This window comes from Solanum lycopersicum, chromosome 4, assembly GCF_036512215.1.
Source record: "Solanum lycopersicum chromosome 4, SLM_r2.1".
In the NCBI taxonomy this organism is placed as follows: domain Eukaryota; kingdom Viridiplantae; phylum Streptophyta; class Magnoliopsida; order Solanales; family Solanaceae; genus Solanum; species Solanum lycopersicum.
In genome coordinates, this window is record NC_090803.1 from 54,366,564 (window position 1) to 54,378,280 (window position 11,717).

Consider the following 11,717-nt stretch of genomic DNA (forward strand, 5'->3'; position numbering starts at 1 on the left):
TCTTGTTTTGTTTTTCCTATTTTGGTTGTATGATTGAACCAAAATAATTAGGGAATACTTGATTTAGTTTTTTATGACAGACGATTTCAAGGAGTTTTTCCCATGTTGAATAGCCTATTGATCAACATCAGAATTCAGATATATGGTTTTTGATCTTATATATATATGCTCTGTCACTGTGAAAGTATAGCGCAATATGTTCAGCAGAAGTGCACAGTGAGCAGTGCTCAAAGCATCTATTACCGATTGAAACTTCAAACACACACATATTACAACATGATATGATAGTGTTCAATTCAAGCTAGATTGAACACCACAACTTAATTTGTTCTTACAATACAATGACAGGGAGCAATAATAGTATTAGCTCCTTATTATTAGTGTCCTGTCGAATATACACACGCAAAAGGAGAATCAATTATTGATCGATTCACCATTGAGAACATTAACTTCAAAAAGACGAACATTGTGGTGTTCTAACTTTGGGCAGATCATTTCAAATAGGAAGCATGTTCTTACTAGTCAAACACGCCTCAATGGCTTCACCAATGGTCAAAAAGATCCTCCCTTCAATTTTCTTCAAAAAATTGGCTAGCCTTAATTTGTGTATCACATGCCACCTTGGGTTAGCTAGTGCCAACTGCAAAACAAACATAAACAATAGTTCATTCATGTTGTGTATATTCAACAATGTCATATGTTCAGATATTTTTTGGTTGCTACTACGAAATAATGTTAATTATAGATGTAACATGTCAAATCGGTTTCAAAGAATTCTTGACGCTGTTATAGTGAAATGTTGTTATAGAGGATGAATTTTATGGAGAGATTTGACCATACATACTTATTTTTCATTTTTTTTAGACATATAATTGAAGAGGATTGATGGTCACCTGCATTCCATTTGATTCTAGGTCATTCTGCAGGTCCTCAAGAGCAGCTATGCTAGATGTGTCAATGTTGAGCAAATCTACATCCATCAACATTTAATTGATTGAACGTTAGTCAAGAACTATATATAGACAATAACTTATGCCATTATAAATTACACTTTAGCTTGGACAATACTTACTTGACATGTCAAGAATAACTAGTTGCACTCTATTGTGATTAGCACTTTCTATGGCACCTGTATCTTGTTCTTCCAGTGCCAAGTTTAATATCCTGGAAAATAAACAACAAATTGAAGGCATTAGATCTCAGACATTTAATGGCAACTATATTCTTTACTTGTTACTATTTGTTAGTGTCAATATACTTATAATAACACTTGTAAATAATATTTTTGGGGCATGCATACCTTCCTCTAATAAAGTTTGCATTTGCAAAACAAAGCAAAGCAGATTTGACTCTAACAATAAGAGCCCCAGGAGTTGTTGTAGCTATGGGATATTGTTCCATATCTCCAAACAAATCACTTCCTGGAAGCCTTCCTAGTTTTTCTGTCCCAGGCTGGATTGAGTTCAAAATTATCTTTGCAAATGATATACCAACCTGAATCAAAAAATTTATTTAAAAACACCACAAGTTTCTTAGTTTTGTGATTATCGAAGAAAGCTTACATTACATACCGCAAGTAGAAGGCCAATCTCAACAGATACAAAAAGAACACCAAGAAAAGCAGCAGCACAAGCAAGAAAATCCATCTTATCAATTTTCCATATGTATTTTGCTTCACTTATGTTGATGAGTCCAGGCAAAGCAGACAGAATAATAGAAGCTAATATGGCTACTGGAGTGAAGTACAATAGCCTAGTGCAAAATTCAAGTGATATTAGCACTGTTATAGCCATCACTATGTTCGACACTGCTGTTTCACAACCAGCACTGAAATTCACTGCTGTTCTTGAGAATGACCCTGCATGCACCATGCAACTTTTTAGGGACCCAAGCGAGATTGTATCTATCACAAATACATATGAATCTATTTGGATACAATGAATCTACACCTAATTTTTACCCCATGTATCCTAACAAAAGGTCCTAGCCCAAACTGTTTCTACAAGGTCATGACTATTTATGGTTATTAACATATATTATCACCTCCATTTATTATTTAAATTAGGTAACTAATGTAAGTGAGTGCGATTAAATTGGATATCATTAGCTCTTGTATTGTATATATTCATTCACAGTATAAAAATACAAAATAATACAAGATAGTAGGTTGATACAATGTAGTAATTTTTTAAAAAGTGAAGTATAGATATAGAATGTAATTTTTAAAAAAAATATAACTGTGATTATTAAATACGTAATACAATATGTTTGCTATATCATTAAAATTCCCTTAAAAGTACTTGTATTATATTTTTGCAATTTTACATTTAAATCATCTTGATTATGCATTTCATTGAAGTTGGGACTAGACAAATTTTGGTAAGTAACAAATATCAAGGAAAAATATTACTGAACAATTACAAACATTGTTGTTTGAAAATAATAGTAATAATAATAAGTATAAATAAAAAACTGACCAGTTGCAACATAACAAGAAGTTAATGATCCAGTAATGTTCATAACACCCATTGCCAACATTTCTTTGTTTCCATCAAGACGGTATCCTTTCATAGTTGCAAATGATCGTCCAACTGCAATAGCTTCCTGTACGTTCAACATTATTTTTTAGAAATTTAACAAACTACAAAACTACAATCAACCTTCACTATCACTAGTCATCATTTACAATAACCACCTTATATTACCACAATAACTACCACCAATGATCATTTAGTATCACTATCGCCAACTACGCCTGTCATCATTCACCACCATCACTAACTATCACTATCATCAACCACTAATGTTAGTCAAGTTAGTACTATCAACACCAGAACACCACCATTAGTCAATACTTAATACCATTGATTTCAAATTGACACTCACAACCATTAACCACCATCAACAACCATATAATTTTTGGAAAATATTTTATCAATTAATGTAGTATTTATTAAATTTTAAATAAATATATTTTTTTTTTTGCACATTCTAATGTTGAAAAAACAAACCATCTTTAGTAGACAATTCTTAACATATAGATATATATTCAGATTCAAGCATCTTAATCTTAATAAAACAATGCTTCGTACCGTGAGTGCGACAAGTGCAACAATTAGCCCAATTTTGGCAGCTTCAGCAGTATGTGGACTATTGAATTGCAACTCATGGAGTGAACTTGGGTTCAACCCTCCAGTGATGTGTTTCACTATCTTAACTCCATGTTTATCTGCTCTTGTCAAGAAAACTAGTAATGTTGACATTATTACAGACAGCAGTGGTGCCATTGCGGCTAACCAGAACAGTTTCTTGTACTTTCTTGCCTGAAAATATCAACATTGTGTTCGAAAAATGATAAATGTTCTCAAGTATATATAGACCAAAACACAAGGTAGATAATATTTTATGTCAGAAGCGAAGCCAGAATTTTGGGGCCATTTGATTGATGGACAAAGTTGTTCGGGGATTATAGTCCTGAACTCCTGATATTATAATTTTTGGACTAATAACATCAAGTTGAGTGCGATAAGGTGGGATATTAAGGATTAAGGTTGGGATTAAATTTGTACCTACACGTTTGGATGAATGTATAAATTCATCCCAGACTAAATTCATACTTTCAACCAAACAAAGTATAGTTTTAATCTCAAACTTAATCTTGAAATTTTCACAACGACCCATTAAAGTTTATGGGTTCTTCCTTCTAAATTTGCCACATATAGTCACAATATAGAGTGATTTTTTAAATAAAAATACAAAATTTAAGCAAAGATTAATGATTCATTCCAACTCGTGATCAACTCTATCCCTGCTCCTATTCCAAATAACTAAATTATCACAATTTTTGATAGTATTTTTTTTTCCTACAACTTTTTAAGAATTACGCCAATACTATCACAACTTTACATTTAATCCGCTGAAGTTGAGCTTCTTCGTTCAGTCTGTGATGGACTAAGAGTAACAGATAAGATCCGAGTCGGATTCAAAATTTAAATTTTATGAGTTAATCTTTTAAGATTTTTCTTACTGAAATTTATTAAAATTTTATAATTATATTCGGATTCAAAAATAGGGTGAGTGAAACTACAGCTATAAAAAAGGATATAGCTACTTGCCAGATAGTACTTGGTAGAAAGGATGAAGATCAGAAATGAACTCCCAATTATAAAGCTATGAAGATTCAACTGCCAAAAAAACACAAACATTAAAATTAGCTGTTCTAATATATTGTATAGCTAATATAAAAAATATTGTAATTGAGAATTTACAGTGTTGATTGATTTGCAAATAGAAGCCAAGACAGAGATAATATCTGTGTTGTTTGTAAAATTTGAAATCCCAAGCAGTGATTTGAGCTGTTGTAGTCCAATGACACAAGCAGCACCAGCCATAAAACCAACAATAGCAGCATGTGACAGAAAATCAACCAAAAATCCCAACCTGTTATTAATCAGTGGCCGAGTCAGAATTTGGAGGTAAACATAAAAAAGTATTTTGGACCTTATATATGTAGTGTAATTCTTTTTACCTAAGTAGTCCAAAAGCAGCTTGAAAAACACCGGCAAAGAAGGTAACAGTGAGCACGAGTTTTCGATATGCAATTGGATTAGTAGTAGGATCTTCAAGTTTCGGAACCATTGAGGACAAGAGTAATGAAACAACAGCAACTGGTCCAATTGCTATATCTCTTGAACTCCCCATCATAGCATAGATAAGCGGCGGAATAACACTTGTGTCTGATGAGGAATTAATTGTGAGTAATATGTTTTTAGTCTAAATTCATAACCATAAAGAATCACACTTACACAGGCCATATTGAGGATCAAGTTTTGCAAGAGTCGCGTAGCCAATGCTCTACATGAATAACGAAAAGATCAATATGTTGAAACAGGACAGATGTTATTAGAGTAAATTAAGTTTACCTGAGGGATGCAAAGGCTTGCAAGAGTTAAACCAGCCAAGATGTCCCTTCTGAATTTTGTGACATTATATTCTTTACACCAAGAAAGTGGTGGAAATATAACGTTCAGAATCGAAACGAGTGCAGAAACAGGATGCTTTCCAAGGCATTGAATCTTGTTTTCAAGAGGACAGAGTAGTGTTTTTTTGAATGAAGTTTTCAGATTAGATAACAGTCCTGGTGGTTCGGGCACATTAAGTACCCAATCGCGCCTTCTATCAGAAGCAACGGGTGTTTGAAGTGTTTGGGAGAACACAGAAAGTTGTACTTTCTCACTATCAGCAAAAGACTGAAGTGTTCCGGAGAACTCTTTTGTGTTTGATGGATCAGTAATTGGTGTAAACTGTGAAGACTCTGTCTCACCTTCTCTTGTTACCGCCATTTTTCTTCGTCTCGTTTCGTTTCTATTTACACAATAAATATAAGTTGCAAGATGAAGTTAATAGCTTGCTAAGGCTTCAAAGTGAATTGAAAACCTTTAACAGAGCTCAAGTTTTTCAGACCATACCTTCCAACTATTTAAAAGGCTTCATCAGCTTTATTAATTTTCTGAATAAAATTTATTCTAAACAAAAGTGTTTCACTTATTAAAAAAACGTATTTTTTCTTTTACTTTAGCATCCTTTCAGGGCTAGTAAAGGGATTTGACTTGCGCGTAACAGAAATGAGTTGCAAGGTAAATTACCGCAACAAATAAGAAAAATATGCTCTTTAACTGATATTTATGTCCTTCAATTTTTGTGTGTGCATAAATAGACATTTAAACTTGTGTAAAATTGAAAAAAGTTCACACACGTGTCCTATGTTACATAATAAATGTAGGACGTCATGCAAGACAAAAGACTTTCATGTAGGACGAATGTATCCCTTTGTTCAATTTTTATACAAATTTAAGTGTCTACTAGTCACACCCAAAGTTAAAGTTTATACTTGTCAACTGAAGTCAAGTTAAAAGTCATGTTTATCTATTATGCCTAATTTTAACTAGTTATTATATGTTTCACCTGCTTTTACTACAAAATGGTTAGCACAGTTGTTACTTTACGTTATGCTTGCTCCTAGTTTATATAAAAAAAAACATGGTGAATTGCGAAACACGATACACCATTTGCCAAAGAAAAGTAATATTTCTCATTAGATACTTTCATCACCACTTATAAATAAAAATAGATATTTTAGTTGTTAACAAAATAAGCAAAAAAAAAAAAAAGAAGAGATAAAGTGAGAAATACTAGAGAGCATCAAACAAGCTAAGTGTCACAATTCGAGCCTACACCTGGCCGGCACTCGAGAACCACTCCTATACCTCAAGAGAATCTTCATTCTGATTGACTACAAGCAGAAGACTAACTTGAGCCTACACAAACATCAAATTTAAAGAAACGTTTAAAACAATTTATTGAATTTCAAAATTTTACTGAATATACTAAGTATGAAATATAAGTTTTAAAGAAAACCTCTAAAACTGAAAGACTCTCAACTATTATTCTATGAAGCCTTTAATATACAAAGATGAGTGTTGGAACAAGACCTACAACTCTTCAAAAGAACTATTACTAACAACTCATAAAACTAGAGTACTTTGAAAGCAATGAGGTTTCACTCAGCAGACAGGCGGATGAAGTGATCTCAACAAACTCTTGTTCAGGATCCTAAGAACTTGTATCTGCATCATTAAAAGATGCAGGTTAAATGTCATCACTACATTGAATGTGTAATATAGTTGAATAACAAATAACTGAAAGGAAAGACTGCGATAGATAGTAATGTACTTAAACTGAATGTAACGAAATAAAGGCTTTAAATCATTTAAAGCTTTACAAAATACTTTATCATCTCTAAAATCAACATAATAAGTGATATATATCAATACACTTTAACTCTATTGGGAGATTCTCTAACCGACAACCATCACAATGAGCTACATGATAATACAACGCCTTGCCCACACTGTCAGAACTGTTTTGTACCATGCCGGGATATAAGACACCTCAACTAAGTAGATCCACTAAGTTATACTTAAAAAATAATAAAGAATCATCCAAAAAGTATGGTCCTTTACCCAAGTTGGCATATATACATGGTTTATGACTCATCATATATTAATGCTCAATACTACTCTCAATAATATATATTCATGTTCATATGTTTAATTAAAAACACTACTCTTCCTCTTGTTTGAGATAATAGCTCAAACTACTCTCTTAAAAGAGGTAACTGTTCTTGAAATATCTTTTGAACTTATAACTCATTTAGAAATCTCAGTTTCTCTTTTATCAATGTAAAAATTGACAGCTCTGAAAATACATGATCCCATTATGCTCTTACTCAATTTATACTAGAAAACTCTTTCTAAAAGACATATCAAAATTAATTTTAATATGATTATGGTGGCTCGGAAAATCATACTGAATAAACATTGATGGTATATCTGTTGAGTTATGGGTCTTTTTTCCCTTCCTATGTGGATAAATAAAAGCCCAATTTGGACCAATCCATTTTTGTCCATAGGCCTATTCTTATTAGGCAAATATAAGCCTATTTTAGGTCTTATTTTCATATACACAAAGAGTTTTTTTCAGCAGCCAAAGAGAGAGAAAAAGAGCAGTTTTTTGCAATCAAAATTCAGCCCTAACAACCAACTTCAAATTGCGATTCCCGCTATGTTTCTTGTCCGATTGAGCTGATTTTTGGACAGCATATTATCTTCATCTCAATCTTTGACTAGAACTGACAGAGTTGGATTTGGTGGCCTGCAGCTTCAGTTTTTTGTCGTGAACAGTAGCTGCGAAATTGGTGATTTTGCTCCTTTAATTCTCTAGATTTGGTGCAATCCTATTTTGTTGTTGCTCGTTGTTTGACACTTGTTTTATGGCCAATTTTGGAGAACAATATTATAACTCTTGGTGATTATAGTGGAGCTTTTGGTCCCGTGGTTTTTTACTCTTCACATCGAAGGGTTTTCCACGTAAATCTTGGTGTCTTGTGTGATTGGTTTATTATTGTCTTGTTATATTTGTTTGATTTGAATTACTTGCTGCCTTACTATCATATTGCTTGTGGTTGTTTGTCTTCTCTTGGTTCAAATTGAAAAAGGGAAAGTATAGACTTGGGTATTCTTCCGCTGTTATCCTGTCAGACATTCTTTGTTAGTGCCTTGTCTTTCCCAACAAAGTGGTATCAGAGCATTGGTTATTGTTGATTGTCGTTTTGAATGATGGAGGCAAATATGAGAAAAATGGTGTGTTTAAATGGTAGTAACTATCATATTTGGAAAGGTAAGATGAAAGATCTTCTATTTGTCAAGAAGATGCATTTACCTGTGTTTGCTTCTAATAAGCCTCGGTCTTTGAATGATGAAGAATGGGAATTTGAGCATCTACAGGTTTGTGGATATATTAGACAATGGGTTGAAGATAATGTTAGAAATCATATTGTGAATGAGACAGATGCCAAAAGTTTATGGGACAAGCTCGAGACACTTTATGCTTCGAAGACTGGCAACAACAAGTTGTTCCTATTGAAACAATTAATGAATATCAGGTATAAAGAGGACACTTCTATTTCTAATCATATTAATGATTTTCAGGGTGTTCTTGACCAGCTGTCCGGAATGGGTGTAAAGTTTGATGATGAGATACAGGGACTTTGGCTTCTTAATACTCTGCCAGACTCTTGGGAAACTCTTCGAGTTTCTTTGACTAATTCTGCTCCCAGTGGTGTTGTAACTATGGAATATACTAAGAGTGGTGTCTTGAATGAAGAAATGAGAAGAAGATCTCAAGCCTCATCTTCTTCAGCTTCACACTCCGATGTTTTGGTTACTGAAGATAGGGGGAGAAACAAGTCCAGAGGTCAGAATGATAGAGGTAAAAGTAGAAGCAAGTCAAAGTCTAAATACAAGAATATTACATGTGACTATTGCCACAAGAATGGGCATATCATGAAATATTGTTACAAGCACAAGAGAGATATGAGACAACAAAAGAGAGAAGGCGATAATGAAAATCGTGTTGCTGTTGTTGCTAATGATGATCTTCTTGTTTTTCGTGATGCAAATGCCATTAATCTTGTTCGTGATGAGTCTAGCTGGTTTGTGGATTCTGGTGTTACTTCTCATGTCACGCCAAAGAAAGAATTATTTTCTTCTTATACTCCAGGTAATTTTGGAACGTTGAAAATGAGCAATAATCATGAAGTTGAAGTTATTGGCATTGGGACAGTTTGTTTGGAAAGTAACAATGGTTCCAAACTAGTTCTCAATAATGTCAAGCATGCTCCAGATGTTCGCTTGAATTTGATTTCTGTGGGATATCTTGATGATGAGGGTTATGTTAATACACTTGGTGTTGGCCAGTGGAAGCTTACTAGAGGTTTGATGGGTGTGGCCCGTGGTGACAAGTTGTCTAACTTGTATGTATTTCAGGGCTCCATGTCCAGAGACTCAGTAAATTTGGTGGAGAATGATACTTCATCAGAGTTATGGCATAGAAGGCTGAGTCATATTAGCGAGAAGGGGATTGATAGTTTGGCTAAGAAAAATTTGCTTTCTGGAGTGAAACAAGCAAAGTTGAAGAAATGTGTTCATTGTTTAGCCGGTAAACAGAAAAGAGTTTCTTTTCAGAGTCATCCGCCTTCAAGAAAGCTTGATTTGCTGGAGTTGGTACATTTTGATTTGTGTGGTACTTTTAAGGTAAGATCTCATGGTGGTGCACTTTACTTTGTGACTTTTATTGATGATCATTCTTGCAAACTCTGGGTATTTCCTTTGAAGTCCAAGGATAAAGTACTTGATGTGTTCAAGAGTTTTCAGGCCTTGGTTGAAAGACAAACAGGGAAGACATTGAAATGCATCCGCTCAGATAATGGTGGTGAGTATATTGGTCCTTTTGATAGATATTGCAGAGAGCAGGGTATTTGGCATCAGAAAACTCCTCCAAAGACTCCTCATTTAAATGGTTTAACAGAGAGGATGAACAGAACTCTAGTTGAGAGGGTTAGATGTATGCTTTCAGATGCTAAGTTGTCAGATTCCTTTTGGGTAGAAGCACTTAATACTGTTGCTTATATTATCAATTTATCTCCTGCTGTTGCTTTAGATGGTGATTTCCCTGACAGAGTTTGGACTGGTAAGAATGTTTCTTATGATCATCTTAGAGTCTTTGGGTGTAAAGTCTTTGTACATGTTCCTAAGGATGAAAGGTCAAAGTTGAATGTTAAAACTAGGCAGTGTATCTTCATTGGTTATGGTCAAGATGAATTTGGCTATCATTTCTATGATCATGTTGAGAAGAAACTTGTTAGAAGCCATGATGTTGTGTTCTTTGAAGACCAAACAATTGAAGATTTTGACAAAGCTGACAAGGCTGATTTTCAGAGTAGTGAGAGCTTAGTTGATGTTGATCCAGTTCCTTTGACTATTACACCGGAAGAAAATCTTCATAATGATGAAAATCAAGTTGATAATGAAGATGGTGATCATGTTCAGAATGACCGGCATGATGTTGTTGATGCTCCAGTGCAAGATAATGTGGTTGTCCAACAACCAATTATAGATGCTCCAGAGAGTTCTCTCAGACGATCTAGTAGAGAGAGAATTCCTTCATCTCGCTATTCTCCCAATGAGTATGTACTCTTGACTGACGGGGGAGAATCTGAGAGTCTTGATGAGGCCATGGAAAGTGAAGAAAAAGAAAGGTGGTTTGATGCTATGGAAGATGAGATTAAATCCTTGCATGATAATCATACCTTTGATTTGGCTAAGTTACCTAAAGACAGAAAAGCTTTGAAAAACAGGTGGGTTTTTTCGGGTGAAACACGAAGATGGTAATCCAGTTCCACGGTACAAAGCTAGATTAGTTGTCAAGGGATTTAATCAGAAAAGGGGGAGTTGATTTTGATGAGATATTATCTCCAGTTGTGAAGATGTCATCCATTCGTGTGGTTCTAGGCTTGGCTGCAAGTCTAGATTTAGAGGTTGAGCAAATGGATGTTAAAACTGCTTTCCTCCATGGTGACTTAGATGAAGAAATTTATATGGAGCAACCGGAAGGTTTTGAAGTCAAGGGAAAAGAGAATTATGTTTGCAAATTGAAGAAGAGCTTGTATGGTTTGAAACAAGCTCCCAGGCAGTGGTACAATAAGTTTGGTTCTTTTATGAGTCAGCAGGGCTTCAAGAAGACTTCTTCGGACCATTGTGTTTTTGTGCAAAAGTTCTCTGATGGTGACTTTATTATTGTGTTGCTTTATGTTGATGACATGCTTGTTGTTGGTCATAATACTTGCAGGATTCAGAAGTTGAAGCAAGAGTTGAGTAAGTCTTTTGCTATGAAAGACTTATGACCAGCAAGGCAGATTCTTGGAATGCAGATTGTCCGTGATAGAAAGGCCAAGAAATTGGTATTATCACAAGAGAAGTACATTCAGAAAGTACTTCGCAGATTCAGCATGGACAAAGCTAAGGTTTTTCAGTACACCTTTAGCTATGCACTTCAAATTGAGCACGAAACGGTGTCCTTCTAGTGATGATGAGAAGGAAGATATGAAGAAAGTTCCTTATGCTTCAGCTGTTGGTAGTTTGATGTATGTGATGGTTTGGACAAGACCGGATATTGCTCACGCTTTTGGAGTTGTTAGCCGTTTTCTTTCTAATCCGGGAAGAGAACATTGGAATGCTGTGAAGTGGGTTATGAGATATCTCTGTGTCACTTCTAGTCTGAGTTTGTATTTTGGTACAGGGAAGCATATTCTTTGTGGT

At 34.5% G+C, this 11,717-nt stretch overlaps 1 protein-coding gene across 1 annotated transcript; it reads right to left on the reverse strand.

Moving 5' to 3' along the window:
* Positions 1-496: 496 nt before the first annotated feature.
* Positions 497-5,342, reverse strand: LOC101267799 (sulfate transporter 2.1-like). Its single transcript, NM_001287374.1, has 12 exons — positions 4,923-5,342; positions 4,806-4,854; positions 4,529-4,736; positions 4,269-4,440; positions 4,116-4,184; positions 3,093-3,323; positions 2,478-2,604; positions 1,572-1,858; positions 1,301-1,494; positions 1,073-1,164; positions 894-970; positions 497-640 (listed from the first exon to the last, which is right to left on the reverse strand). The coding sequence occupies exons 1-12, from the start codon at positions 5,340-5,342 to the stop codon at positions 497-499; spliced, it is 2,070 nt and encodes a 689-aa protein (NP_001274303.1).
* Positions 5,343-11,717: the final 6,375 nt, after the last annotated feature.